We start from the raw sequence: 27,492 nt of genomic DNA, 5'->3' as shown, positions 1-27,492 counted from the left end.
ATAAAAAAAATCTCGTTTTTATGCAGCACTAGTACAGACCCATGCCCTGGACATGTAAGCATCTTTTCTGCTTCATTGTAGGTTGGAAGACAGAGGGTATTCACACATCCTTATCGGCACAAACGTGAAAGGAACATTCTGGCTCAGGGAACTAAGCTGAAATGAATATCAGGGACAGAGCTTTTGCCAACTAATTATGGACTGAATATTCAAATACAGGAATTTGCAAAGTGTCAGCTACCTAATGCCCCCACCCCAAGCCCTCACACGGAAGAAAAGGGTTTAAAATTATTGGCAACTCAGCTTAAATTCTTTTACAAATCCAATATTTATTTTATTTTATTATGTACAAAAGATAAACTCCAAACAAACATAAGAGCAAATAAAATCCTTTTGGTCACACTGATTTTAATTTCCCGTTACTTCATAGTCGCAATTAAGCCTATAAACAATCAAATGTCATCACAATTTTAACATTTGTTATACAGAAAGAATGGTAAATTTGGCTATTTTAAGAATTTTAAATGGAGAAAAGAGATCCTAAAGCATCCTGGGAACAAAGAATTCTGACATAATCTCTTAATTTAAAAATAATCTAAACAGCAAATCTCCAATCAAGTATAAGGTTCAAACTCACTTCCACTTGGTTGATCCAGGATGAGGCCCAACACAATTTTATAATCATTTTACATTTCTAATTTTTCCAGAGGACATGGACCACAGATATGTGAAACAAATACTATTTACATGACAGATACCTAGACTGTAAGTTCAGAGAAAGATTTTGCAGGGTACCATTATTTCCATAGGAAATTCTGAGAGTGGGAGAGTCATTTTGAATCAGCCACAGCAATGATTTGTAGGGATCAACTGACAATTCCTCTGCTGATTATTTCTAATTTTTCCAGAGGATGTGGACCACTGATATGTGAAACAAATACAGTTTATGTGACAGATACCTAGATTGAAGTTCAGAGAAAGATTTTTCAGGGTACCATTATTTCCATAGGAAATTTTGATAGTGGGAGAGTCATTTTGAATCAATCATAGCAATGATTTGTAGGGATCAACTGACAATTCCTCTGCTGATTATCACCAAATGAACATAACCTGGGTAAGAAGTGAAGCCAATGAAAACATCATACATGCAGAGCTTTTAAAATAAGTTTAATCATGTACAATTTACTCTTTACGCTAAATTCAGTTATTAAAAGGCTTTCGAAGAAACTCCACACTTCTGCATAAACATGCTCCCAAGTGACCCATCTATAAGCTTGTTTAGAGCCAGTGAGCTCCTCGGGCCAAATTCTTTGCCTGTTACACCCAAAATTCTTTTGGAAGCAGGCAATAGTTTCGTTAGGGGGACTGAGGCCAGAGATTGACTTGTTCTATTTGCTAAATATCTTATGCATATTTTAAAAAAAACATAAGAAAAAGAATATATATATATTTAAAATTCTGTATCCATAGTTTGTAAAACTGCTATCATTTTAGCATGAACTCAGTGCTGACCTTTTCAGATCAATCATAAATAATAAATTCTCCCAAGAGAAGTCTTTCTAGTTGAACTGGGAAAAACACAAAGTAAAGCTCTAGCTCCTGTACTATGAATAGCCACTTTGGGCCTCACACTTTTTGGGGGGTAATAATGTGTAAGAGCACATATGAATAATACACCTTGGTTTACAGAGACAGAATATAAGACATTTTTAAATGATCTACATCTGCTGTTGATATAGTTCTAATGTTATCAATACTGCCATTATTAAAATTTTCTTGAACACATTTGATAATAACCCATCGTATAACACAGCTTTGACACACCAATGTTTTTTTGCCATCCTATGGCAGACAAAAGTCAATTGAAAAAAAATCTTATGATAACTTTGAATTAAATGATACATAAATTATGAATTGTTTAGCTGACAATCAAGGAAATGATCAGAAAACATTTTCAGCATTAGACTTTCGTCTGCATTGGTTTCCACCTAAATATCCAGAAGGTCATCTCCACTTTCGTCACTCTCCACGGTCAGCTGCCGGGTCCACCACTTCTTCACTTCGGAGCCACAGGAAGCCGTGTCGGTCATGGGGTTCATTTTGCACACCACAGATTTCATTGTTGTCCGCCCTCCAAACCGCAAGTTGACTGAAGACACTGAATGGCTTATTGGTTTTGGTGCTGTGGAATTGAGAAGAGTCCTATGAGCAACTTTGTTGCTTCACCCTACTGCAAATCATTTCTGGAAAAACATGATATTCTAACTAGTAATAATTTTGGCTAATGTGTCCTGTCCATCGATATTAAATATGAAACCTGTTCTAGCTTGATTCTTCGTGACGTATTTTTGAAATTATGCTCATGGACAATTAGTGATACCACTTGGAAAAATTGCTGCTCATCCCCTTTCACTCTGAGATGATCACACAAACTAGAAAAAATACCAATACTTCCAATTTTGGTAAATATAAGTGTCATAGAAACGTGTGTGAGTTGGTGCTCATTAGCATATGCACACACAGGGAAAAAAAGAAAAGGAGTAATCACAGAACAGATGGTAAGGGGAGAGGATGGAATGTAGGGAGATATGGAAAGAAAGATGTGGGTAAAAATATTAGAGGAAGATACATTTTAATTTTTTTGTGAAAATGAATTCAGGTGTAGCATAAACAGAGAAGGAGTGATTCCTAGGTAGGACCTTCATCTTTCCCATCCATGGGTCTGAGAAAATAGTGTGTTCTGAAGTCTCTGTTAACATGCTCATGGCTTTGGAACCCCACAGTCATGGTATTGGGCCCCAGCTCTGTGACTTGGAGATGATACATAGCCATGGACAAGGTCACGTCTCTGAGCCTGAATGTCTTCCATTGCAAAATGGAGTGAAAGCAGTTTCCTCATTGGGCTCCTGTGAGGATTAAGCTAGACTAAATGAGACAGCCTTGGAAAATGCATTGCATGACACCTGGTACATTGTTAATGCCTCCATAAAATGCTCTTTTACTCCCCACTTTGTCTCTTCCAACTCAGTGTGTCCCCAGTAGTTATTTCCCTTTCGTTGTCACCTTTTCTGACACTGGGACTCCTAGATCACTCGAGTCACCTTTGACCAAGTGTTCTCTTTTATCCATTTACATGAATACCCAGGGCTGTTGATTCTTCCCCCAGGAGATGTCCTCTATCTGTCTCTTTACTTTCTTGACTGCTGCCACCAGCTCTGTCCACATCCTCATCCCAGACTACTATAACATTCTTCAACTCATAACCCTTCCTCCAGGCTTTGCCACAGACAATTTACTCTCACACTGCCACTAGTTCAATCTTCCTCAAATATGGTTTCCAAAAGTCAGATCTTAATCAAACACCTTTATTAGCTCCTAATTGCCCTTTCCAAAAGTCAGATCTTACTCAAACGTCTTTATTAGCTCCTAATTGCCTACAGGATAAAGTTGAAACTACTCAGTCTGCAATTTAAGGCTTTTCACGACCTGACCCTACCATATACAAGATCTTTTTTTCCCTTCACTCACTGCTTTGACTTAATCATGTTGAAGCTACATCCTCTCTGATTCCTGAATAATACATTCCTGGATGTGAAAGGGTATTTTTCTCTTTGGCGTTAAGTCCATTAGATGACTATAGCCTTAACATCTAAATTACTCTCTTTCACTTTGTAGGGTAGACATGTGGTGGAAGAGTTTGCAGTGTCACTCATTTTCTGACTTTGGGCTGAAACAGAAGCACAATTAAAGAGCACCATTAACCCCTCCTGCATGGCAGGCTCAGTTATCTACAGAGAAACCATGTACAGAGGACACGGGGCTGTGGGGAGCATTGCTCTCCCTCTGCCCTTGAGTGTCTTTAAGGGTAATACTGTGGTTCTCTAAATCCCCATGTTCTCTAGAAAAAAATTCCCATATTAAATTAGTGAAATGTGGAAAAGAACAGGATTGTGGGAATTAAATGAGGGAACACATGTAATGCACTTAGCATAGTAATTGGCACACAGGAATGCTCATAAATGCTTGTTGTTGATGATGGTGTTGTTAAGGAGAGAGAGGATACTTCATGGAGATGGAGACCAGTCCAGCTACAAGGCACTTGCAAGGTGTATGCTGAGATAAAGCAGTGTCCCACAACTTCTTTGAGAACTTCTTTGGCATTTTCAAAAAGATTATATCTGCCCACTTCCTCTTAAATAAATCTTGCCCATGTTTGAGAGTGCCTTGGTTATGCATAGAAGCTCTTCCTCTTTTCTTTCCAGATCTTAGCTACCATACGTCACATTGGTAACAGGTTCTGCCCTCTCAAATATGATAGTTGAAAATGAGGGGACTATATAGTGATACTTAAGGCCGGTTATTTTGAGAAGAATGTTTTTGACCAGGGGGTACATTTTCCATTGTTTAACTGTATGGAAAAAACTCTAGATGCAGACCCTCATTTTAAAATTCAAAACCTAAAACACACAAAGGGGGTAAATACTCTAAAGATACCCCAGTAGAGGAATGACCGGTTGTCCATACCTGAGGGCAAACGCCATTGCCCAAACTTCCTCTGGGGCTTCCCGGCATCTGCTGAGTCCTGCCGACTCCCTCCTCTATCAGACAGGGTGGGGCTCAGAAGCTGCTGCTGGCTGCTTGTCTATCGGAAGAAGATTGAAAGTTAGGGCTTTTCTGAAACGCTGCATTCTCTTCTCTGTACTGGGCTGGACTCTCTTTTTAAGATGGGAAGAAAACATGGCAGGAAAATAAGTGGGAAGAACAAGAAGAATACGTGGTGTCCACAATGGGGAAATGGAAAGTGAAATGGGATAAAGAGGCAAGGACCACTTAAAAGAGCCACGGCTGTCCATTGTGGGAAAGGAGGTGACCCTGCGGACAGCACCTTTTTGGCATTCCTCGGTAGACCCCACTGCTGCTTTCCCTCCACCCCGAGGACATCGTTGTTTAGCTCTTGTACCATGGCTGGACCCTGGCACAAGGATGGTGGCACTGCAGGAAGGAAGCTGAGGCGTGGGCACTGGACTGCCTGGTCTGAGAGCACCATACTTTTGCCATCCTGGAAATCAGTACCTAGAGCTTCTGGAAAAGAGCTCTAGTGGACACAACTCTCTGATGGGCTGTGGAAGAGGAGGAAGCTGATAGTAAAGTCAGACTAAAGCAAGGGTTTTTAACCTTTTTTTTTGTTCCATGGACCCCTCTGCCAGCCAGGTGAAAACCATGGCTCTCTTACTAAATCCACGCTACACAGAGTATTATTTAATAAATATATCACACCCGCACCAACATGTCTCCACAAGAATAAGGCTTTTCTGAACTTCAATTCAAGCTTATGGACCCCTTGTTCAGAACCCCTAGGCTAAAGTCAAAAAGAAATGCTGAGACTTTCCATGTGTTTTATCCATTCTCTGCTTCACCTGTCATCTTCCCTTCCCCAGCCAATGTGCCTCCAGCTTCACATCCCTACAACATCCCCTTTTGAATTTTGGTTACCTCTTTGGCTATTTTACCTAAAAAAAGAGACCTTCTGCCATCATCACTTTCCCCTGCCTCACTGGCTGTCCTTATCTTCTCCCCTGCCATTGCCACCACCCTGGGGACAGGCAGGGGGCAGGGCTGTTGCAGAGCATCCCCTCCCTCCCTTTGTTACTCCCTGCATGAGTGCCTGGAGTCTGTGGCAGCTGCTTCTGGCAGGATAGGGACCTGACAATGTGAAATCCACCCAAAACTGGGCCATGGGACAAGAAGGCCTCTTGGAGAATCCTGCTGGGCCATGGAGCCGGAGGCTTCAGTATTTATCCCTGGCACCTATCTGTGTTGCTATACACCATGAAGCTTCAAGTTGCCAGGGGGCTCTTAGAATGCTGGATTGGCTCCACATTGTTAACCTCAAATAATAATTGTGCTCTCACAGAGGAACAGGACTACCCTGCCAGCTGTGCCTCGCAGCACAAGGCTCTCCAGGCCTCTGATGACTCCCTGAAAATTTTTTTATAGATGTGTAGATTGAGTTAAGAAATGAAAAGAAGCTTTGCCCTGGTAAATAGAAGCTCCTCAAGCTAATCCTCCCTGAATTCCATATGCTATTCTGATGCCCAACCAAGGAAGCATAAGTCCTCAATGAGTCTGTCTAATTAAGGAGGCTGAAAGCCAATTATAAACATTTTCATTGGTTTTTACTACAAATTTCTAGGACTTGGCCAGGGAAGAAAACATTTAGGGCAGATGTTTCATGCAAATGGTGCTCTTTGAGTGATATAATATGGCTGGACTCAAATGAAGCCTTAGAGACATGGTATTGACTCTTCAGACAAAAATCAACAGAATTATTAAGTTGAAGGCATTAACATTTATTTAGTGTTTACCCAAATTGGATTCTTTTGAAGGAACCTATGCTGATTCCTAGATGGCAAAGACCCAAGCATCACCTGGATCCACATATTCCCACATTCCCATTTAGTAATTTCCAATTTAAAAAAATCCCTATTAGGAGTACTGTCATCATGTTTAAGATGCTCATGTTGACCAGTACCTATTTATTTTTCAGTTTTAGGAAAGTCCCAGAGAATAGCGTGGCATGTAGACCCATACCTCGGGTTGCGTGTTATTGTCCTGACTGTTAGCATTCATGTCCTCGCTTGGTTGGGTGGTCTCAATGCTGGGAGGATTCAGGAACCGGCTCAGCTCTTGTTGCTGACTCTCTCTCAGGCTGTGGATGATGCTGCATGACTGCTGCTGTTTCTGTGGAAATATTATTGTTCTCTGAGTAATGGGAAAATAAGGCCCTTTACAACCAAAACCATACTTTCTTCTCTCCTCCCAAAAAAGCCTGTATGCTTGATGACATCTTAGGGACTTGCTAATGAGGATCCTCAACCAACCTCACGGGTTAAAGCCTACCATGCGTGAGGGCTTAGAGACTCATGGATTATTTTTCCTTCCATATCCATTTGCCTAACAAGTGGAATCCTTATGTTCATTGGTACTAGTTTGTGTTTTTTTTTAAATAGAATTTTTAATCAGTAAAGGGAACCTTTAATATTTTTCTCCTCTGATTTTTTCCTACACTCATGAAACCCAGACCACCCCTTTCCTGCAAGTTATAAGAAACTGACAGCCTTGGGTGGAGGAGTGAATGGTTTGCTCTTGTCTGGTTCTGGATTGGTACAAGCTAGTCTAGCAGTCATTCTCCTGGCACATCCTGAGACCATGGCAGTCTGGTGGTGAATCAGGCCCCCATGTCTGTCAGGGCCCATGGGGACCAGATTTGGTCCCTGGAGCTAGTGGAGTTATGGTGGGCCAGCTGTGCCTGACGTCATAGTGGTGTTGGCCTTGCTATAGGAACTTGGAGTGTTTCATTTATTGGGGGCCTTTTCTCTTCCAATAGAATTTCTATAGTTGAGGTTATCCTGAGGAATAGGATATAAAACCTCTGGTGCATATAAATGTTTAATGATGTTTGATATTTTTCCTGTGTGCTTGAAGCACAGGTCAAAAGCATACATAAAAGTAGTTATTTAATAGAAAAAGCCATTGTAAACACAATATATGCCAACACAGTATATGCTCATTGATTTATGAGTCAGAGGATCTTATAAACTTATAGTCCAGGAGGCTGGGCAGCCCAACTCCCAGGAGAGGTGGTCTTCAATTAAAGACCAAACAGCATTATCAATAGTATGGTGGAATTTTTAGGAGCAATGAAAAACTGTTTTCATAAGTTCTGCTTGCAATCTATATATATATATATAGATTTTGGAATTTTGAATAGTTGTGTTTAATAGGATGGAGATCATATATATTCTAATATCAATAAACTTCTTAAAAATCATCTTACATTATAAAATTTTTGTTCAATTGAAACTTCTTATGGATGCTGCTATGGTAGGGCTTGAACTTAAATTAGAGTTAAGATCTGATCATATTTGATGAAATTGAGGTAGTTGAAAAATGGTCCCTGGCTAATCACAAAAAGATCCAACCCCATTGTTTATAAAGCTCTTTTCTTTTGTCCCTCCCTCTTTGAAAGAGGGGAAAGAAAACCCCAAAACAACCCAAAATGCTTCTTATTCTACTCACAGCTCTGATGCGCTTTAAACACTTTTTCAGCCACATGCGAATGGTCTGCTTGGCTACTTCCTCCTCTATGGTGTACTCCAGTTGCTCCCTTGCAAGGAGCTCCTCTAGCTGCAAACTCTTCCGGATGTCAACTGATCGGTATGAAAGCATACTGGTGGAGACAATACAACAGTAATCTTAGGTCTGATTCATCTGGGATTTTGGGCTCTTTGATGTTTTAAAATTCAGAAAAGACATCAGTCAATCTAGCAAATGTAGCATTTTGATCCACTCCTTACTATCTGTGTAAACTTCGGCACATTATGTAACTTCTCTGTATCATTTCCCTCATCTGTAAAATGGGGATAGTCATGGCACCTACTTTATTGAATGATTAAGTGAGTTAATATTTGGGAGTTACTATTTAACCATTGAAATGATTAAACAAAGTAATGGTTACTTACAGCAATAAATATCATATGAGCATTTGTAAAAAAAAAAGATCCAGAATAGGTCCTCACCTCCATTGTTAGCTATTTCCCTACAGAAGGAAAACTGCTCCCTCCATAATTCTTCACATTTAGCTCCAATTGGTGATTGTTCATATGCTTGGCTGTGGGTCATGCATGCATACCCACCCCATTCCCCTGTCAATTTATCTAATTTGTTCTCCTGATATCATTCTCATTAATTTTAGATGGATACAAAGTCAAGATTGAATCCTCACTTACATTTAGCCCTTCCACTTCCAATATGCCCAAAAAGTAGAAGAATACAAACAGACCTGATGTGCAGCATGGAGAACCATGGGCAAAAATGTAACTCATAGTGTGTCCAGTCTGAGGGGTCCACAGCCAAGGGAGAAACAGCTCCTTCTGGCTCTTTCTGGCCATTGGGTGCATGTTGGTGCAGCCAGAGAATCCCAGGTTATGACTCTGTCCCCAGCCTTCCCCAATTCCAGTACTTGATCCCACATCAAAACATCAGGCTCTTGAGAGACCTTTCTCCATGCAGCACTACTGTCTTAGCCTTCTCTTCTTGACTAAATTTCTTTCCACCATGGATATAAAAATATGTTTGCTCTTCCTCTCTTCCCAGCTCACCAAGCATCCTGTCATTATTGTTTTTATTGTACACTGGGCTAGAGGGACAGGGAGGAGGCCAACACCACTGTGCTGACTTTGCCTGACTCATTTTTATTAGATGCACCACTGTGTCCCAGAGATGTTGAATGTTATCAATAATAACACTATGGCCTGTGCATGAATTCAAACTTATCTAATTCTATATCCAAGTTAGCCTAGTTCCAGAAAGCCAATTAAGTGCTATAGGCTCTATAGGCTTTGAATATTCAAGAAGGATGCAAACTGTGTATTCGAACTTACATCCAGGTGGAATATGGGCAATATGTTAATTCAAGCTTACCTGGTATGTGAGCGATATGTTAATCCAAACCTACCTGGTATCCAAAGAAACCCCTAAAACTCTAAGAAACTAACGAAGAAAGTTCTTTTTGCATAAAAGCACCACTTGACCTGCCACTCCTACATCCTCTGTATAAAAGGGAATTAGAAATCCTATTCAGAGTTTGGTCTTTGGACAGAAGTCCACCAGGCCCAGCTGGTTGTTAATAAACTTTCCTTCTCAGAAGAGTCTTGTGTCCTGGCCCTCAATACCATGATCACCTCACTTCTCTCTGCTGCTACATCTCTGGGGGCTCGTCTGGAATTGCTGCAACGGTCAGAGACGGCAACAGTTGGTTGCCCCTCTTGGGCGCCTCCAAGAAGGCCAGGAGGGCACCCCTGGATCTCTTTGGTCCAGAAAGAGGTGGACTCCACTGGAGCCCTCCCAGAAGAAACTGGAGTCACCAGAGGGTTTGAAGGAGACCCCAAGAATGAAGCAAAGGAGCTCCGCACTCTAGATGGGTAAGACCCCTGGGGGCATAGTGCAGGAAAAGCATAATTCTGAAAAGTTAGGAGGGGAGCCTGATCAGCAATCAAGAAGACCCTAGTACTCCCGAGGAGAAGGGAGGAAGCCATCTTCTCTAGGTCTGAGAAAGGGAAGGAAAGTGGGTGGCTGTGTGTATGTGACTGTGGTGACTGAGTGAGATGGAGAGACACACTTCTGTGGGGCAAGAGCAGAGTCCCAATCCATGGTAACTTCATCTGGTCAAGGGTAGTGAAGGCACCCTCCAGGGCCCTTCATCCGAGTTAGGGGTTTATACTAATCTGCTAAGGCTAAGAGGTGCCATAAGTTTCCATGAGGGACACAGTTGGAAATGGATGAAGTGGAAAGCTGAGTGAGTGTTGTGCAGTGCCGATGCAGGATGGAAACATAAGGAACACATAAAGCAGGACCCTGCTAGGTAGTATGCTGAAAAACTTTCCCCAGGCATTCCATGGAGATGTATATGACATAAAGTTTCTACCAGGGAAGCTTAGAATGCTTTGTGAATTAGAATGACTGACTTTCGGTGTGAGCTGGCCCCAGGAGGACACCTTTGACCCCCAGATCATCCGTAGTCCATGACGAGGTAACCAGAAAACCAGGACACCCTGGTCAGTTCCCATATATTGATGGGTGGCAGGACACTGTGAGTCAAAATCTGCCCTGGTTAAGGACATGTGCAATTAAAGAAGCCAGGATTTGCCTCTTACAAAACCCCAGAGGTGCTGTTCAAGAGACTAGGCCAAACAAGCTCCTTGCAAATGGTCCAGAGAAAGTGAGCTCGTAATCTAGTTCTGACCCAACCATTCTAGAAGGACCAGATGAAAATGACCTCCTGCAGTTGCTCCTACCACACCAGTATCTTCCTCAAGCAGCATAGCCTCACTGCTCCCGCAGCCATTTCCACAGCTGCTTTCTCCAAGCAACACAGCCCAGCCTCTCCCACCACAGCTCCTGCGACTGCTACTGCTGCTGTTTCCACAGCCATTCCCACAGCCGCACCCACTGCTGGTCCCCCCAAGCAACGTGACCACTCTGTTCCTGCAGCCGCAGCCACACCCATCAGGGCTCCTCCAGAGCAGTGCACCCTCACCTCCTCGGTCTTCTCCAAGCAACACAGGCCCCCATTCCTGCAGCTGTTTTCTCCAAGCAACACAGTCTCTTCACCCCCACAACTGCAGTCTCCACCAATCTCGGTCCCCAGCAGCATAGTCTGTACTCCCAGGCACAAGTGCTAACCATCGGTCAGGAAGGAGCCCCTGAAAGATGACAACTCAGACCATGGGAAACCCTGGGACAGGTGGATCAGGGAGAAGGGCTACCCTACAGCTACCTCTTCATGAAGCCCAAGCTCCAATTTATTATGATCCTGATGGCCACATCGAAAGGAAACTGAATGTTTGTATACCAACCCTTCACTACCACCGACCTCTTTAACTGGAAAAGTCATAGCCCACCATACTCAAAGAAGCCTCAGGCCATGACGGACCTCCTCCAGCTCATCATACAAACCCACAAACCCACCTGGGCTGACTGTAAACAACTCCTCATGACCTTACTCAACTTCGAGGAGAGAACACGAGTCACAAAAGGAGCTCTAACCTGGCTCAAGGAGCACCTACCTGAGGGAACCCTGGACAGAGACCAATATGCCTGCACACAGTTCCCAGACAAGGACCCCCAATGGGATCCCAATGACGTGACTGAGCTCAACTGACTAGAGACTTTGCATAAGGCCTTAGTTAAAGGGTTCAGAGCTGGGAGCTAAAGGCAGTAAACATGGTGAAGACCACCAAGTCCTATAGACTCTCAATGAAAGTCCTTCTCAATTCTATGAGCGACTGTGCGAGGCATTTCGTGTATACACGCCCTTTAACCCGGATGTTCCCAAAAGCCAAGCAATGGTCAATGAAGCATTCGTTGCCCAATCACAGGCTGACATCTGAAGAAAGTTATAGAAGTTAGATGGGTTCACTGGTATAACATTTCCCAGATCATGGAGGTAGCCACCAAGGTTTACATCAACTGCAATGTAGAAACCAGGAGAGAGGAAAACCAAAAAATGAAAAAGAAAGCAGACCTTCTCACAGCAGCAATAGTAAAAAAAAAAAAGCAACCCCGTGTGAAGGAAAGTAAACTGGTACACCCCTGCCCCAAGGAGGGGGGGCCCACCCCTAGAGTGAAATCATTGTGCATACTGCAAGGAGGAAGAGCACTGGAAGCAGGAGTACCCCAACAAGACCCCGTCACCCACAAGAAGGCAGCCAAAGCATTAGCCTGGAGAGCAAGTGGGACACCGCAAACTAAACTCTGGGTTCCCAAAAATTCAGAAGGAAAACCTGCAAATCAGCTCATTGAACTTGCAGGAATAGAGGGTTTTGATGAGGACTATTAGGACAGACTGGGCTCCTCTTCTCTTGGCCCCATGGAATCTATTGCCAGAGTCCAAATTGGGGGCCGCACCATACATATGGTGGTCGACACTGGGGCTCAACACTCTGTAATGACCAAGCCAGTTGGACCATTATCAAAAAGACAAGCCACTATCGTAGGGGCAACTGGTAAAAGCACCCAGTGGCCCTTCCTCCAAGCCAGGACCTGTAACATTGGGGGTAAAGAAGTCACTCACGAGTTCCTATATCTCCAGGAATGCCTAGGCCCCTCCTGGGTCGGGACCTGCTGTATAAACAACAAGCTCAGATTACATTTGATGCCACCAGGCCATCCACATTAACACTGGAACCACCAAAGTCTCTGACAGTAGTGCTAACCCTCCTTCTGCAGGAAGAATGGAGACTGTTCTACCTCACCAAAGCTGGCCAATCTATGGCCACATCACTCTTCTTCAAAGATGTGCCCGAAGTATGGGCAGAGGGGCAACCCAATGGGGATGGCACATGACATTTCTCAATTATTGTTGAAATAAAGCCCACAGCCAGCCCAGTGAGCATAAAGAAATATCCCGTTCCACGTGAAGTGCAATAAAGAATCCGGTTACATATCCAGAAATTGCTGAATGAAAGCATACTAAAGTCATGTGAGTCTCCATGGAATACCTCGCTCTTTCCAGTTAAAAAGACTGATAGGGATTACCGCCTGGTCCTGAACTTGCCAGCGGTCAACTCAGCAGTAGTGACCCCACACCCAGCAGTCCCCAAACCTTACACTCTCCTCAGCTTGATACCCTCATCGTCATCTTCTTTTCATGCCTGGATCTCAAAGTTGCCTTCTTCTGCATTCGAATAGTACCCTGGAGTCAACCATTCTTCACCTTTACATGGGACAATCTGAGCTCCTGCGAAAAGCAACAGCTAACCTGGACACAGCTCCCTCAGGAGTTAAAAAATGTGCCCACTATTTTTGTACAAGCCCTGGCCAGTGATCTTAAGTCCTTTAAACCAAAAAGCTATAATTGCTTCCTCCTCCAATATGCAGATAACTTCATCCTTGGAAGTCCCACCTAAGAAGACTGTGCTAACCAAACCCATGCCCTCTTAAAACATCTGCAACAAAATCGTTACTGGGTGTCTAAAAAGAAAGCCCAAATCTGCCTACCTCAGGTCAAGTATCTAGCTTATAAAATAGCATAGGGGCTCTGCGAATTAGGACGTGAAAGAAAAGAAGCAATCTGCAGCTTCCCTGAGCCCAGCACTCGCTGAAAGTTGTAAGGATTCCTTGGAGAAGCTGGATTCTGCAGCATTTGGAGCCCCAATTTTGGAGTCCTCATGTGCCCTTTTATGAAGGCACAAAGGGGGAGATCGTGAACCCCTGCTCTGGGAAAGCCCACAGAAAGACGCTTTCACCACTCTCAAGCGGAACCTGATGGAAGCACCAAGCCTTGGGCTTCCAGATCTCAGTAAACTGTTCTACCTCTATGCCATAATTGCCAGGGCTTTGCAGTGGAGTACTCACTCAGTACCTGGGTTCCCGGCAAAAACCTGTAGCCTACCTATCCAAACAACTGGACGCTGTCACCCAAGGATGGCCCCTGTGCCTGCAAGTTGTAGCCACTGCAGCGACGCTAACACAAGAAGCCACGAAATTAACTCTTGGGCAGCCTATGATTGTTTGGGTTCCACACACAATAGTCACACTGGCTTACTAATACACTGGCTTACTAATAGCCACCTGGTTAAATATCAGACCCTTATTATGTGAAAATCTGTATGTCTAACCGGAACTCGTAAAAACTCTGAATCCTGATACCCTGCCACCTGTCGAGCTGGGCATTCCAACCATAACTGCCGTAAGACATTGCAAGAGGTGTATTCCAGCAGGCCAGACCTCCAAGACCAGCCACTGCCAAATCCTGACATGGAGCTTTGTTCAGGGCAGTGACTGGGGAGTGAGATATGCTGTGGTGACCTCTGAAACCACAGTAGAAACCCAGCGTCTTTCAGATAACATCAGCACAAGAAGCCGAACTCATTGCCCTAACCTGAGCCCTATAATTTGAGGCTTGAGCCAAGGTTAACATCTACACAGACTTCAAATATGCCTTCCTTACCCTGCAGGTGCATGGAGCCTTATACAAACAAAAAGGACTCATTAATTCTGGAGGAAAAGACATTAAATATGGCACACAGATTCTGGAACTACCAGAAGCAGTTTGGAAGCCCAGCAAAGTGGCCATGATGCACTGCAAGGGACATCAGACAAGTCACAGCCCCGTCACTCAAGAAAACTGGAGGGCAGACACTGAAGCAAAAAGAGCTGCATGGGAAGGATACCTATCTGCAGAACTGGCTACTGCCCTCTTTCCTCAAACTCTTAATTATCAGAAACTCCAGTATACATAGCCTGCTTTCGTCCTGAAGCCTTGAATCATCAGGAGCCACAATATACTCAAGCCGAGAGAGAGTGGATACTCTCTGAGAGTGGGACACAAGGAGCGAACGGGTGGTGGACATTGCCTGATCACAGAATAGTCATGCCTAGAATATTAGACACAGCCATAGTTCAAGACTACCAAGAAAACACACACTTGGGAAAAACCCATCTTAAAAAAGTGTTAGAAAGATTCTTCTACATCCCAAGTCTAGCCACTATCATCTATGCCATATGCCACGGTGCGTGATATGTGCAAAGAATAACCATCAGCAGGGACCCACAGGAGCCCCAGGAGTCCAACGAATTGGCAACTGCCTCTAGAAGATCCAGTAGTTGATTTCACCAAAATGTCATGATCCAGAGGCTACAAAAGCCTCCCAGTCCTCGTTTGTGCCTTCTCCGGTGGGCGGAAGCCTTCTTCACTCAGACCGAAAAGGCTGAAGAAGTGGTCAAAGTTCTGCTCACAGAAATCATTCCTCGATATGGGCCATCCCCCTCAATTGGCTCTGACAACAGCCCTGCCTTCGTTTCTGAAATCACTCAAAAGACTGCCAAAGCACTGTGCATCCGGTGGAAACTGCACAGTTTAACGTCCTCAAAGCTCAGGGAAAGTAGAGCGAATGAACCATACAATAAAGACTTATATTCCCATGATTTGCCAAGAACCTGGACTAACATGGGTGCAAGTGCTTCAGAGTGCCCTCCTCCAAGTTTGAGCCAGTCCAAGCCGAAAGCTAAGCCTAACCCCTTATGAACTCCTCTTTGGGAGCACCCCCGCCTAAATCCAAAATATAGAAGGGGACCTCAGAGAAAGAGGAAACGTGTCAATAGCTCAGCAAATGATCAGCTTAGGAAAAACCCTACAAAACCTCAGCTGGGTCCAAGAAAGGGCCCCCATTAGCTTAAGCAGCTCCATATACCCATAGAAGCCAGGAGACACAGTCTGGGTCAAAGACTGGAAATCAGCCCCACTAAACCCTCAATGGCAAGGACACTATCTCGTCATTTTATCCACCCCCACTGCAGTTAAAGTAGCTGAAATCACCCCATGGATACACCATAGCCAGGTCAAACAAGCTGCCCCAGAGTCCTGGATCTGTATTCCAAGCACCCACAACTCAACCAAACTCATTTGCGAAAGAACAAAGTGCTGAGCCCTGCTCCAGTCCCACCCTGGAAGCTGACTTGTCCACGCATGGCCCAAGGTTGAGGATGGAACACCAAGCTCTGCTCCAATCACACCCCGGAAGTTGATTGGTTTATGCACAGCCGAAAAGTAGGAATCCAGTTTAATCCCAGTTATAATGTCCCTTCAGTTATTTTCCCTACTGTTAGCCCTGACCCTCTCTTGGTTCAAGGGGGGCGCCACAGAGTGTGAGCCATGTATCCAAGAAGTACAAACGGGGGCCCATGTCAATACTATGTTAATATATCATAGCCATTGCACTTGCAGGGGCCATATAACCACCTGCCAGTTTCAGGGAATCTCCTATAGTGTCTGTAATGTATCTGGCCAAATAACCTGCTTTAATCCCAAGCCCCCAACAATCTCCTGCCAATGGGAAATAAGAGCATCTAATCAAGATGGGGGGCTACTGAACTCCACCCCAGTCACTAGCTGGAACCAAGAGTGTTCCTCCTATTTAATGCATGTCAGTCATAGACTCTGGGATACCATACTGTGTAGGGCTTGACTGGGAGCAGGAATATACTTATAATGATAAGTATTTGTGTGCTCCAGAAATGAAAAGTGCAGCTGAGGGGGTGTGCTACTGGTATAAATACCTAAGTGCATACGACTACCTCTGCTGGTCCTGTGTCACCTGGGCCACCTGGGACACAAACACAACTAGGCAAACAGCTGTCCTTACCAAACGAACAGCCATAACTAACTGTTCACTCAGTCACTGTAACCCCTTAAACCTCACCATCCTAAACCCTGAATCCTGGCAGATCCAGGAGTCCAAATGGGCCTCAGCATTGACAGTAAAGGAACAGACCCAGGGGTCTACATCTGGGTCAGGTATCGGGAACACCCACTCACAAGTCAAGCCCACTCTGTGTTCCACTCCTTTTAGGAAGAAAGGGAAAAACCCTTTTCCATTCCACAAATAGCAAAAAACCTCTTTATAAACCTAGTTGAAGTAGTAGGGGCAGCCTTAAATGTCTCCTCATGCTATGTATGCGGAGGTAGTAATATGGGAGACTGATGGCCCTGTGAAACTAAAGAATACAATTACAGTCAACCATATAATGAAACTGGCCTCCCGGCTATCCCCCGAGACGGTATGTGGCCCTTCAAACTTCTGTCATAGGAAAATATTTCACTTCAAGGGTATGCCCAAACTCCTCTATATCTGCTGGAAACCTAACATGTATGGGGGGAAGATTCCAAAATCATACCACCAATACAACGGAACCTGGAGAACATGGAATGAATCTAACCTCATTCTCATAAATCATAATTTTCCCAAATTTATTACAGTGTGGAACTTCACTGCAAAGGGCCCCTTTATTGCCCCAAATGGTCTGTACTAGATTTGTGGGAAAGTCGCATTCTGAGAACTTCCCCAAAATTGGTGTGGTACTCATATGCTCGGTACAATAAAACCCTGGTTCTTCCTCATTCCCTTAGCAGAAGGGAAGGAGCTGAGCCAACCAGTATATCAAAACATAAGAGGAAAAAGGGCCTTCACTACCTGGGTAGATGATGAATGGCCTCCTGAGTGTATAGTCCAGTACTATGGGCCATCAACTTGGGCAGAGGTTATCGAACCCCTATCTATATGCTAAACTGAATCATCTGCTTACAAGCCATGGTAGAAATAATAACTAATGAAGCCACCCATGCTCTAACCTTGCTAGCCCAACAGTAATCCAAATTCAGAAACGCTATCTATCAAAACCATCTTGCCTTAGACTATCTCCTGGCAGCTGAAGGGGGAGTTTCTGGAAAGTTCAATCTCTCTAATTGCTGCCTTGAACTAGACAGCACCAGAAAGGTTATCAATAAAATTACAAACAAAATGGTAAAAATTGCTCATGTTCCACTGCAAACCTGGGATGGTTGGAATTTAAGTAATCTCTTTGGAAACTGGCAGTCAATAGCAGAACATTTCAAACTTCTAGTGGGAATAATTGCCTTCCTTGTGGGAGGATGTACTGTACTCTCTTGCCTCTTTCCCTTCATCATAAGCAAGATACATGCCCTAATAAATAGTATAGTAAAAACACAAACAGCTGACTATCTCATGGCTCTGTATACATACCAGTCAGTCCAGAGAGACTCTGGCAATAGTGAAGCCGAAGCTTAACAACCTTAAGCATGCATCAAAGAGGGGAAATAATATGACTTGTGCATGAATTCAAAGTTATCTAATTCTATATCCAAGTTTGCCTAGTTTCTGGAAAGACAATTTGGTGATATAGGCTCTACAGGCTTTGAATATTCAGGAAGAATGCAGACTGAATGAGTATTTGAACTTATATCCAGACAAATGTGGGCAGTATGCTAATTCAAGCTTACCCAGTATGTGGGTGATATGTGAATCCAAACCTACCTGGTATCCAAATAAACCCTAAAACTCTAGGAAACTAACAAAGAAAGTCCTTTTTGCATAAAAGCACCGCTTGACATCCCCCACCCCCCCATCTCCTCTGTATAAATGGGACAGAGAAATCCTATTCAGGGCCTGGTCTTTGGAAAGAAGTCCACTGGGCCCGGCCTGCTGTTAATACACCTTCCTTCTCAGAAGAGTCTTGCATCCTCGCCCTCAATACTGTGATCACCCGACTTCTCTCTGTTACTACAATAATAGCATATCTGTGTCCCTCAATTTCAACATAAAAATTCTGTTGCCAGGAGAAAAGACTAAATAACTTATCTGAAAGAAATGAGATCCTTTGCTATCCATATGTTATTTTCTGTTGCATTCTTTGCTGCTATTTAGTTTGTTCCTGAGAGACGAGAATAGTGGTAAGGAAAACTGCTAACTTGAGAGAACCTCTTCAAGATCTTTCCCATATTGATCTTTTTTGCAACTCTCAGTTACAAGCCGAATGCTCCTGAAATTTGTCACATGATGCCCAACACTGAACTTGTCCAATGTTTGCAACATGATTAAAACAGCTACCACTTGACAGGAGTTCTTAACTTTCCTGCAGCATATGGAGGCTATGGCACAGTTCTTAGAATAATGTTTTAAATACATAGCATAAAATACACATAATTACAAAGAAAACCAATTATATCAAAATGCAGTTCTCAGGTTATTTTATTTATAAAGGCTATTATATAGTAACATACGGGCTTCTTTATTCATCCATTAAATGATATCTATCTGAGGTCAAATGACAGCTGTAGCTCTGAAGAACTGGTGGGCATAAATGATATTTTAAGGTATCAGCCACAATAGTAATATGATCTGAGAATATCTATGATTCCTACTGGTGACAAAATCCTAGCTACTATTAGTACTTCTGTGATCTGCTGAAGGAAACACTGCATTTCAGTGAGCTTTTGGTGAATATAAAGATGTGACTGTCTCTTGTTCCAAGGCCATGGAACCCTGAATTTTATCTGAGGACTCCTTGTTGAAGAACCACTTCAGAGAAAGAAAAGGCAGAGCCTGGTCTCTGGCCTCTCTGCTGTGTCTGGGTGCTCATAAAATGTCTGAGAAAATGTGGTTCTTAACCTACAGGGGCCAAGATTCATAGAACAGGCCAGGAAAATTCTTGTCCAATTCCTCAGAATGAGAAGTTCTGGGTTTTAGTTCTAGCTTTGTCACAGAGGCCAAGGAATTGTGGACAGACCATGAAGTCTTTGGAACCAATGTCTTCATCATCAAAGGAAGGGATGGAGCTCTCCAAGGTCCCGTCTAACGCTGCCATTCAGGAGTTCTACGGCCAGTAAGTAGCATTTCTGGAATGTCACGCCACTGCTTCTCACCCCTCTCTGTGTTGTACAAACTTGGAAGCTAGCATTACAGGACAGTGAGAGGAACTCTTCACACCTGAACAGTGGGATTGCTTTGTAACTACAGTGAGTGAGGCACTTTAGGTTATTAATATACTTGTTAATGGTATTTCACAGTCTTGAATGATCATACCTTTAGTTTCTGGCCTTAATTTGGCTCTGTGACACAGAGTTGTGAAAAAATAACCAAAACGTCTTACCTCAGGACGTCATGGAAAGTGACATCGCCACCATTATGCAGCCTCTCCATCTCATAGCACATGTGCTTAAACAAAAGTTTGTCTTTGTCAAGGTCCACCTCCAACCGCCCCCGCAGCAGCCTCAGCAGGAACTTCACGCGGAATGTGGGAATCACGCCCTGTGTAGCACAGCACAATCACTTGTAAATCATCACTAAGCCATAATGATTCGCTTGGTGTTCTTTCTTCACAGTAAAACAAGACAAAACAAAAACGGGAGCTATTTCTTAAAAGATAGCATAATTAGTAGTAGTGTGAAGAAAGTGGTTCATGTTGCTCAAAGCTGGATGGGATTATGTATACAAAGAAGGACACTAAATTAGGAGTTGAGCAGTAACCACTTCTGCTGGGGCTTCATTTGGAGCCTAGGAGTGCAGAAAGCCACCCCCCCATACACACCTCTACTTCCCCTGGATCCATCACTTACTTGAACCAGGCTTGTGTCCAAGTAGCCCATTGCTTTGACTCAGCCCCTGTCCATTTGTTTCTCTCTAACACCTGTGCTGAGTGTGTCATTAATACATTAATATAGAAAATATAAAATATAGACACAATCCTCCTTTTCACTTAATCTGAATGCTGGGAACTTCTTAAACTTTATAAGGTGTTCTTCTAATTGAAAGACAACTTCCTTTTCAGTGTCTTCTCCATCATTAGAACAACTACCTACGAGAGGATTGGCTCACATCTCTGCCCCTTTTCCTGTGCAGATCCAGATACTGAGAATCAAAAATATCATGACCTTCCAGTTCATAAAACCTAACATGCTAGCCCCAACTATTGCTTTGAATTAAGGCATTGGGCAAGAGGCATAGGAGCCCATGAATCTCTATCAGTCACTAAGAGCTTTATGGGAATGGTGTTCTTCCCAGTGCGTATATGAAGTGAGAGAAGGTTCCTGTAGGCAAAGCCCCGAGCATACAAGTGGATCCAGATGGAAGTGAAGAGCTAGATCCAGATGCCCCGACACTCAGGTTACAATCTCAGAAGAAAAATCTGACAGTGCCCGGTGTCAGGATGAGGTGGGGGACATTAAGGAGAAAGAAATCAAAGAGGAGATGGAGAAGGGCATGCTATTTGAGTAGACTGTGAGTCTAGGACAGTGACCACCTCATTTGCTAAGCCAGTTCCAGTTCCTTGGCCTTTGTGTCCCTAGTTAGCTCTTCCTGAATCTATTTTTGGGTCTTCCACCAGATCTCCCCATGGCTGAATTTTCCTCATTTTTTACATGCTAGGTCATAGGTCAAAAATCAAGTCCTCAGACAGGCAAAGTAAGTCCAGGCAAAGCAGTCTACCTCCAATCCTAACCACTCTCTGCCAAATTACCTCCTTCAAAGTGTTTCTAATTTTTTGAAATTATTTCACATTTTATTTTTTGTCTTTCTCAATTAGAATGTAAATTCCATGAGTCCAGAGACCTTTCTTTCAGAACCTTGCCTGCATGTTTCCTGGGAGGAAGAGGAGGAAGAAAAAAGGAGGAAAAAAAGAGGAAGAAGAAGCCATGGATACTGCTGCTTTGACTAATTCCAGGAAATCTTGGGTAAGCTTGAGGATTAAAACATCCTAATAACTAAAAAATAATTCAGTACAATAATATGCAATCTCATTTAATAACCCCTTTGGACTTTCAATTAGGAAGGCTGCTTGAGGTTGAAAAAATTATGCACATGTACTATACTATCCCTTTGGCAGTTTTAATTTCACCCCTTTTCCTGCTCTGAGTCCAAGGCTGATTTCTAGAGAGCTCTGTTGGTTTCCTAGTGCTGCTGATCATCTGAAAGTCAGAAGAGGATGCTCACAGTTGGAAAGGATATGAGGAAGAACTCTTCTAGTACCATATTTTCCCTCTTCCCACCCAGCATATCCTGCTGAATTGTCAATGACAGATTTCTGCAATTCACCAATGGCCATTCAAAATTCCATATAGGTCAGTTGCCAACAATGAAACAATTTAAATGTTTGAGATATGGTAGGAAGTCTCCTTGGGTGGGGTGGGGTGGGCATGAAACAAAAACCCACTGTCCTACCTCTCTTTTATCATCCACCATATTCCATATGATTTGAAAGTGGCGCAGATCATTATAACTTAAAAGCTGGTCCTCTTCAGTGGAATAAAACAAGGAGAAGTTCTCCACAATTATGGCTAAAAAAAAAAAAAATTCAGAAGTTAGACAATTATGCTAATTTATCATTTTTAAGGAAAAGTAAAACATCTATTATAAATAATGGATTTTATCACCTATATTGTAAGCCAAATTTTTAAAGTGCCTTTAGTATGGTTTCCAAGTTGGCATATTGTACACTTAGACTAAGCTATTTATCCAGCGCCTGCCTCTCCAAAACATGAGGGTCATGAGCACAAACACACATTCTGTGTCTGTAGATATTCATGCCAGTTGGCTTTAACTTTTAGCTGAGAGTTCCAGGGCAATTTTTAAAGGTCAAATTGAGTTCTGGGTGGCCCTAGAGCTCGGTGAACAATGTGAATCATTCAAAGACAAAAATATGATATTTCGAGACTGTAAAGGGTAGCCCTCCCTGATGTATGTTCAACTCAAACTATGAGAAGAGCTCTTTTGAAATTAATGATCATAAAATATAGTACAACTCTTGAAATTGCAATCAACTGTCATTTACATACCTTTCAAAGGTCTTTTCAGCTCCTGAATTGAGAGGCAACAATTTATAATTAATTCTGTGAAACACCCACCCCAACCAATCCAGGATAATTACTTGAAAATTGTACATAATTATTTAAGTACCTGAGTTTAAAGAGACTAAAAAAATATTCAATGAACATCACTTACCTACAAGCAGATTTAGCATGATGTAGGCAATGATGACATAAAATGAACAGAAATACATAAGTGCCCCAGCATAATTTCCACAATCTGTTGCCCAGTATGTAAATTCATCTGGAGTACAAAAAGGAGGCTGAACCTTGGTGGGGAGGTGGGAGGAAGAGGGAGGAGAGGGTGATTGTAGAGAAGAATACAAATTTCATTAACTGATTACAGTTAGTGAACATTTTCTTAACCATATAAAATATAATTAACTTCAAGGTAAATTTTTAAAAATCACACACATAGGGTACCTCATCTGAAGAAAAAATTAAAAATGAATATTTTATTTATGCTATGCTTTCAGTACTGAAGTATCCCGAGTTCACTGCCATGATTTGAACCACCATGGAAATGAACTGATTCACTCCACTACGTACTCTTTCTGCCACCTCTACAACTCATTCCCAAGTGATGCAAACTGCAGAAAGTCTCCAAATAAAAATGTGCTTAAAAATGTTTCTCTGACTAAGTAATAGGCTAAGATTTAGGAAAGTAAATTACACAAATCAAATTCACACTCAAATTGTGTAAGGAGAAGCCAGCAGTCCCCGTTCCTGGGACACAGTTAGTATTGATGTTTGAGAAAGCACAGGACTTAGGTTATCAAAAGCTTTTTCATTCATTCTTCAGTGGCCCAGTAAAATGCCACCACCTTTTAGGAACCTTCCTGGTTTTTCTCAGTCAAAGAGACCAGCTCTTTCTTCTATCTTCCCATAGCATTCTGCAGTACTTTTCTTTGGAATTTATTGGCTTCTGCATGTATTATGTTTATTTTGGTAAATTCTGTCCACCCTCATTTACACATAAAGGTTTTGACCTCTTACTCTGTTCTAGGTCTGTGCCCAGTGTTGGGGACAGACTGGTAAGCAAGACATAGGTATGACCCTCCCACATGTTGCTGACAGCCTAGAGTTGTTCTGTCCTACCTGGTAGCTACTTGCTATGGTCAGTGATTTAAGTTTAAATTTAAGTTAATTAATCCTAAATAAAATAAAATAAAATTCATTCTCCAGTCGAACAGTTCACATTTCAAGTGATCAGTAGTCACATATGGCTAGTAGCTAATGAACTGGGCAGCAAGGATATAGAACATTTCCAATGTAACAGAAATTTCTATTAGACAGCACTGGTCTAGAGGGAGAGAAAGACATTAAATAAACTAATGAAACCAGTAACTCATTTGAGTAGTGATACATGCTACAAAGGAAAGTACAGAGCACTGTAAGAACATGTAACAGGTAGTCTTAGCTTAGGACAGGATTTATGGAGGAACTAATGTTTAAGCTGAGGCTTGAAGGGTGATGAGGAATTAGCCCAGTGAAGGGAGGATAGCAAAGGAAGAGCAGTTCAGAGTCCTTGATATAAACTCCTTGAGGATGCCTTGGAATTGCTGAAGGCCTAGCAACTAGCTATGGCCTAGTACCAACCAGATACATTGTTTTTATGTAAGGACTCATTGCTAAGGAGGATGATACCACTGATATTGTATAGCCAAAGAGCTTCATCCCAATTCTAAATTGAGGCAGTGCTAATGATTAAGAGATAGTTACCATACAATCATGCATAATCTTGTTCCAGTCTTCTCCTGTAACAATTCGGAACAGGACAGTAATAGCTTTGCCAGCTGAAGAAAAGTTTGCATGCCTAATTTAAGAGGAAAAAAAAAAAACACCTCAGAATGTGAGTAGAATAGTCATAAAGTAGTATGGTTCATCACCACCAAAACAGGTGATTTTACAGCAGATTTGGTTCCTAAGTTAACATTTACAAAAGTTACATCTTATTTGTTTGTTATTAATATTTATACTTGCTCCTCATTCTGTTAGCTGTCTAAATGACCCATCCTGAGCATAGTACTACCAATCTCTCATCATCCATCTTGAATGTGTGAGCAAGTCTTGGTGATTAAAAGTGATTCCTGGGGGGGGAGCCAAGATGGTGGCAGAATAAGGAGCTCCTGGAGTCATCTCATGCTACAGGGCAGTTAGTAATCACCCAGAGCTGTCTAAAGCACCTGTTTGAGGGCCCCAGGAGACCAGAAGAGTACCCTGCAACATCCTTGAAAGTATGGAAGGAGACTGCACATCTGCAGAGAGGATTTGTGAGTAGAGCTCACCATACTGTGGAGGTCAGTGACCGTAGTGCAAGCTGCCTCAGGAGCTATTCCATGGCTGGAGTTGGAAGCTCCATTTCCCAAAAAATGGGGGAGGAAAACCTCTGCCCTGGCATGAGGGGAAGCGGGCTGATTGAAAATCACAGTGACAGTATGGACTGGCTTCTTTCCACCCGGGTCAGATTGCAGATTGAGCCTAAACCCCATCCACACCTCTGGCAGGGAGGAAGCTGGGGGACCTGCAGTACCTCTCTGGGAAACTATAACCACGGCGCAGAGACTGGTGCCCATCCTACTCTAGTGGCACAAGCCGCCTCAGGAGCTATTCCATGGCTGGAGTTAGAAGCTTCATTTCCCATCCATGGTGGAGGAAGAGACGGATGTCCACTGACTTCAGCTATTGATTGGTGGACTTGGCTGGTTAAAGTATAATTCTAGAAATAGCTAGGGTTTGAGCCTGTTCAAGTTGGAAAGAGTCTAGTAGCTACCATTTTGACTCTGCCCCTGACATGAGTGGAAGCCTGGCTGACTGAAAATCCAGTGAAGTTAGGGACTGGCTTCTTTCCACCAAAACTGACCTGCAGCCCTAGCCTAAGCTCCAGCCCCATTTATAGCAGAGAGGAAGCTAACAGGACCTGCACCAGGCTCTCCAGGCAACTGCAGGTGCTTCCTGCCTGCATAGACTAAAGAGTCAGACACCTGGGGCTGCATCCCTAATAGGATAGAAGAGGAGCTGGGTATCCTTGGCCTTTCCAGGCAACGGAAGGTATTTTCAGCCCAAACAAACTGGTTTGTTGAGTGCCTTTGAGTCCATCTCCACCTTTGGATAGGAGGGGGCTAGTGGTCAGCATCTCAGGGCAACTTCAAGCACTTTTGCCTGCACAAATCTGACTTTTGGGCACCTGTGATTCCACGCCCATCCCAAATAGGACAAGAGACAGACTGTGTTTACTCAGCCTCTCTGGGTACCTGCAGGTGCTTTTGGCCCACACAGCCTTGACTGGTGGGAACTTGTGCATCCACCCTCACTCCCCAATAGGAAAGGAGGGGGTTGGTGTTTCCCCAGCCTTTCTGGGCAATGACAGAAATTTTAAGCCTACATGCACTGGACTGTTGGATGCCTATGAATTCACCCCCACCCTCAATAGGATAGGAGGGGTCTGGTGTCTCCATAACCTCTCTGGACAATGATGGGTACTTTTGACCTACAGGGACTAAACTGTTGGGTGCCTGTGGATCCAATCCCATGCCCTAATAAGATAGGAGAGGGCTGGTGTTTCCTCAGTCTTTCCAGGCAACAGCAAGTGTTCTTGGCCTAAAGGGACTAAACTGTTTGTTGCCTGTAGAACCACCCCCACCACACAATAATATAGGAGGGGGCTGATGGTTTTTCAGCCTCTCCAGGCAATAGTGGCTACTTTTGACCTACAGGGACTGAACTATTGGGCTTTGGTGTTCCTGTTCCCACCCCCTAAAGGGCAGAAGGGACAGTATTCCCTTAGTCTCTCAGGGCAACTGCAGGCATATTCAGCCCACATGGATTAGATTGTTGGGCACTCCAGAGGGTCCATTCCCACTTTCAGCAGGGATGGGGCCTGGTGCTATATCAGGTTCCCTGGGCAACTGTGGTAATTTTGGACCCACATGGTATAGATTGCTGCCTACAACTATAGCTCCATCCCCACCCAAGGTAGGGGAGGAAGGGGTGTGAAGCTTCAGCAAACTCTCCAGGCAACTACAGACAGTCTTGTCCTGCCCAACTTTGATTATTATACATGGCTGCAGCTCTGTCCCTACCACTCACAGAGCAGAAAGGTGAGAGAAGCTTCATCAATTCCTGGGGCTACAGGGACAGTCACCATAACTTGCAGCACCAACCCTATCCTCAACTCCTACTACACAATGAGTAAGGGAGAAAAGATGAGAAGACCCTAAACTAAAGGGAGAAATTGCACCCAGAATAAATACATCTAGCAGCAGCGGACTTGGCCCAGTGGTTAGGGCTTCCGTCTACCACATGGGAGGTCTGCAGTTCAAACCCTGGGCCTCCTTGACCCGTGTGGAGCTAGCCCATGTGCAGTGCTGATGCGCGCAAGGAGTGCCGCGCCATGCGCTGGTGTCCCCTGCCTAGGGGAGCCCCACATGCAAGGAGTGTGCCCCGTAAGGAGAGCCGCCCAGTGCAAAAGAACTGCAGCCTGCCCAGGAATGGTGCCGCATACACGGAGAGCTGACACAACAAGATGACGCAACAAAAAGAAACACAGATTCCCATGCTGCTGACAACAACAGAAGCGGACAAAGAAGATGCAGCAAATAGACACAGAGAACAGACAACCGGGATTGGGGGAGGAGGGGAGAGAAATAAATGAATAAATCTTAAAAAAAAAATACATCTAGCAAGCCAGATGCAAAAACACTAACAAAAAATTATGATCCATACCAAGAAACAGAAAGATATGCCAGTTAAAGGAACAAGATTAGCCTGAA

At 43.4% G+C, this 27,492-nt stretch overlaps 1 protein-coding gene across 9 annotated transcripts in view; it reads right to left on the bottom strand.

Moving 5' to 3' along the window:
- Positions 1–309: 309 nt before the first annotated feature.
- Positions 310–27,492, bottom strand: part of NALCN (sodium leak channel, non-selective) — a 359,283-nt gene continuing 332,100 nt past the window's right edge. For all 9 annotated transcript variants that reach the window (XM_004458403.4, XM_071208219.1, XM_071208218.1 and 6 more), the window contains 8 exons: positions 24,443–24,536; positions 22,857–22,989; positions 22,077–22,192; positions 20,011–20,168; positions 8,080–8,230; positions 6,592–6,741; positions 4,525–4,642; positions 310–2,182 (listed from right to left, as the gene is read on the bottom strand). In XM_004458403.4, the coding sequence (XP_004458460.1) occupies positions 1,989–2,182; positions 4,525–4,642; positions 6,592–6,741; positions 8,080–8,230; positions 20,011–20,168; positions 22,077–22,192; positions 22,857–22,989; positions 24,443–24,536 (1,114 nt within the window). In that variant the 3' untranslated portion in view covers positions 310–1,988. The remainder of the gene's footprint in view (positions 2,183–4,524; positions 4,643–6,591; positions 6,742–8,079; positions 8,231–20,010; positions 20,169–22,076; positions 22,193–22,856; positions 22,990–24,442; positions 24,537–27,492) is intronic.

Source organism: Dasypus novemcinctus, chromosome 15, assembly GCF_030445035.2.
Source record: "Dasypus novemcinctus isolate mDasNov1 chromosome 15, mDasNov1.1.hap2, whole genome shotgun sequence".
NCBI lineage: Eukaryota > Metazoa > Chordata > Mammalia > Cingulata > Dasypodidae > Dasypus > Dasypus novemcinctus.
Note: the sequence above shows the minus strand (reverse complement) of the source record. Positions and strands in the feature narration are given on the sequence as shown.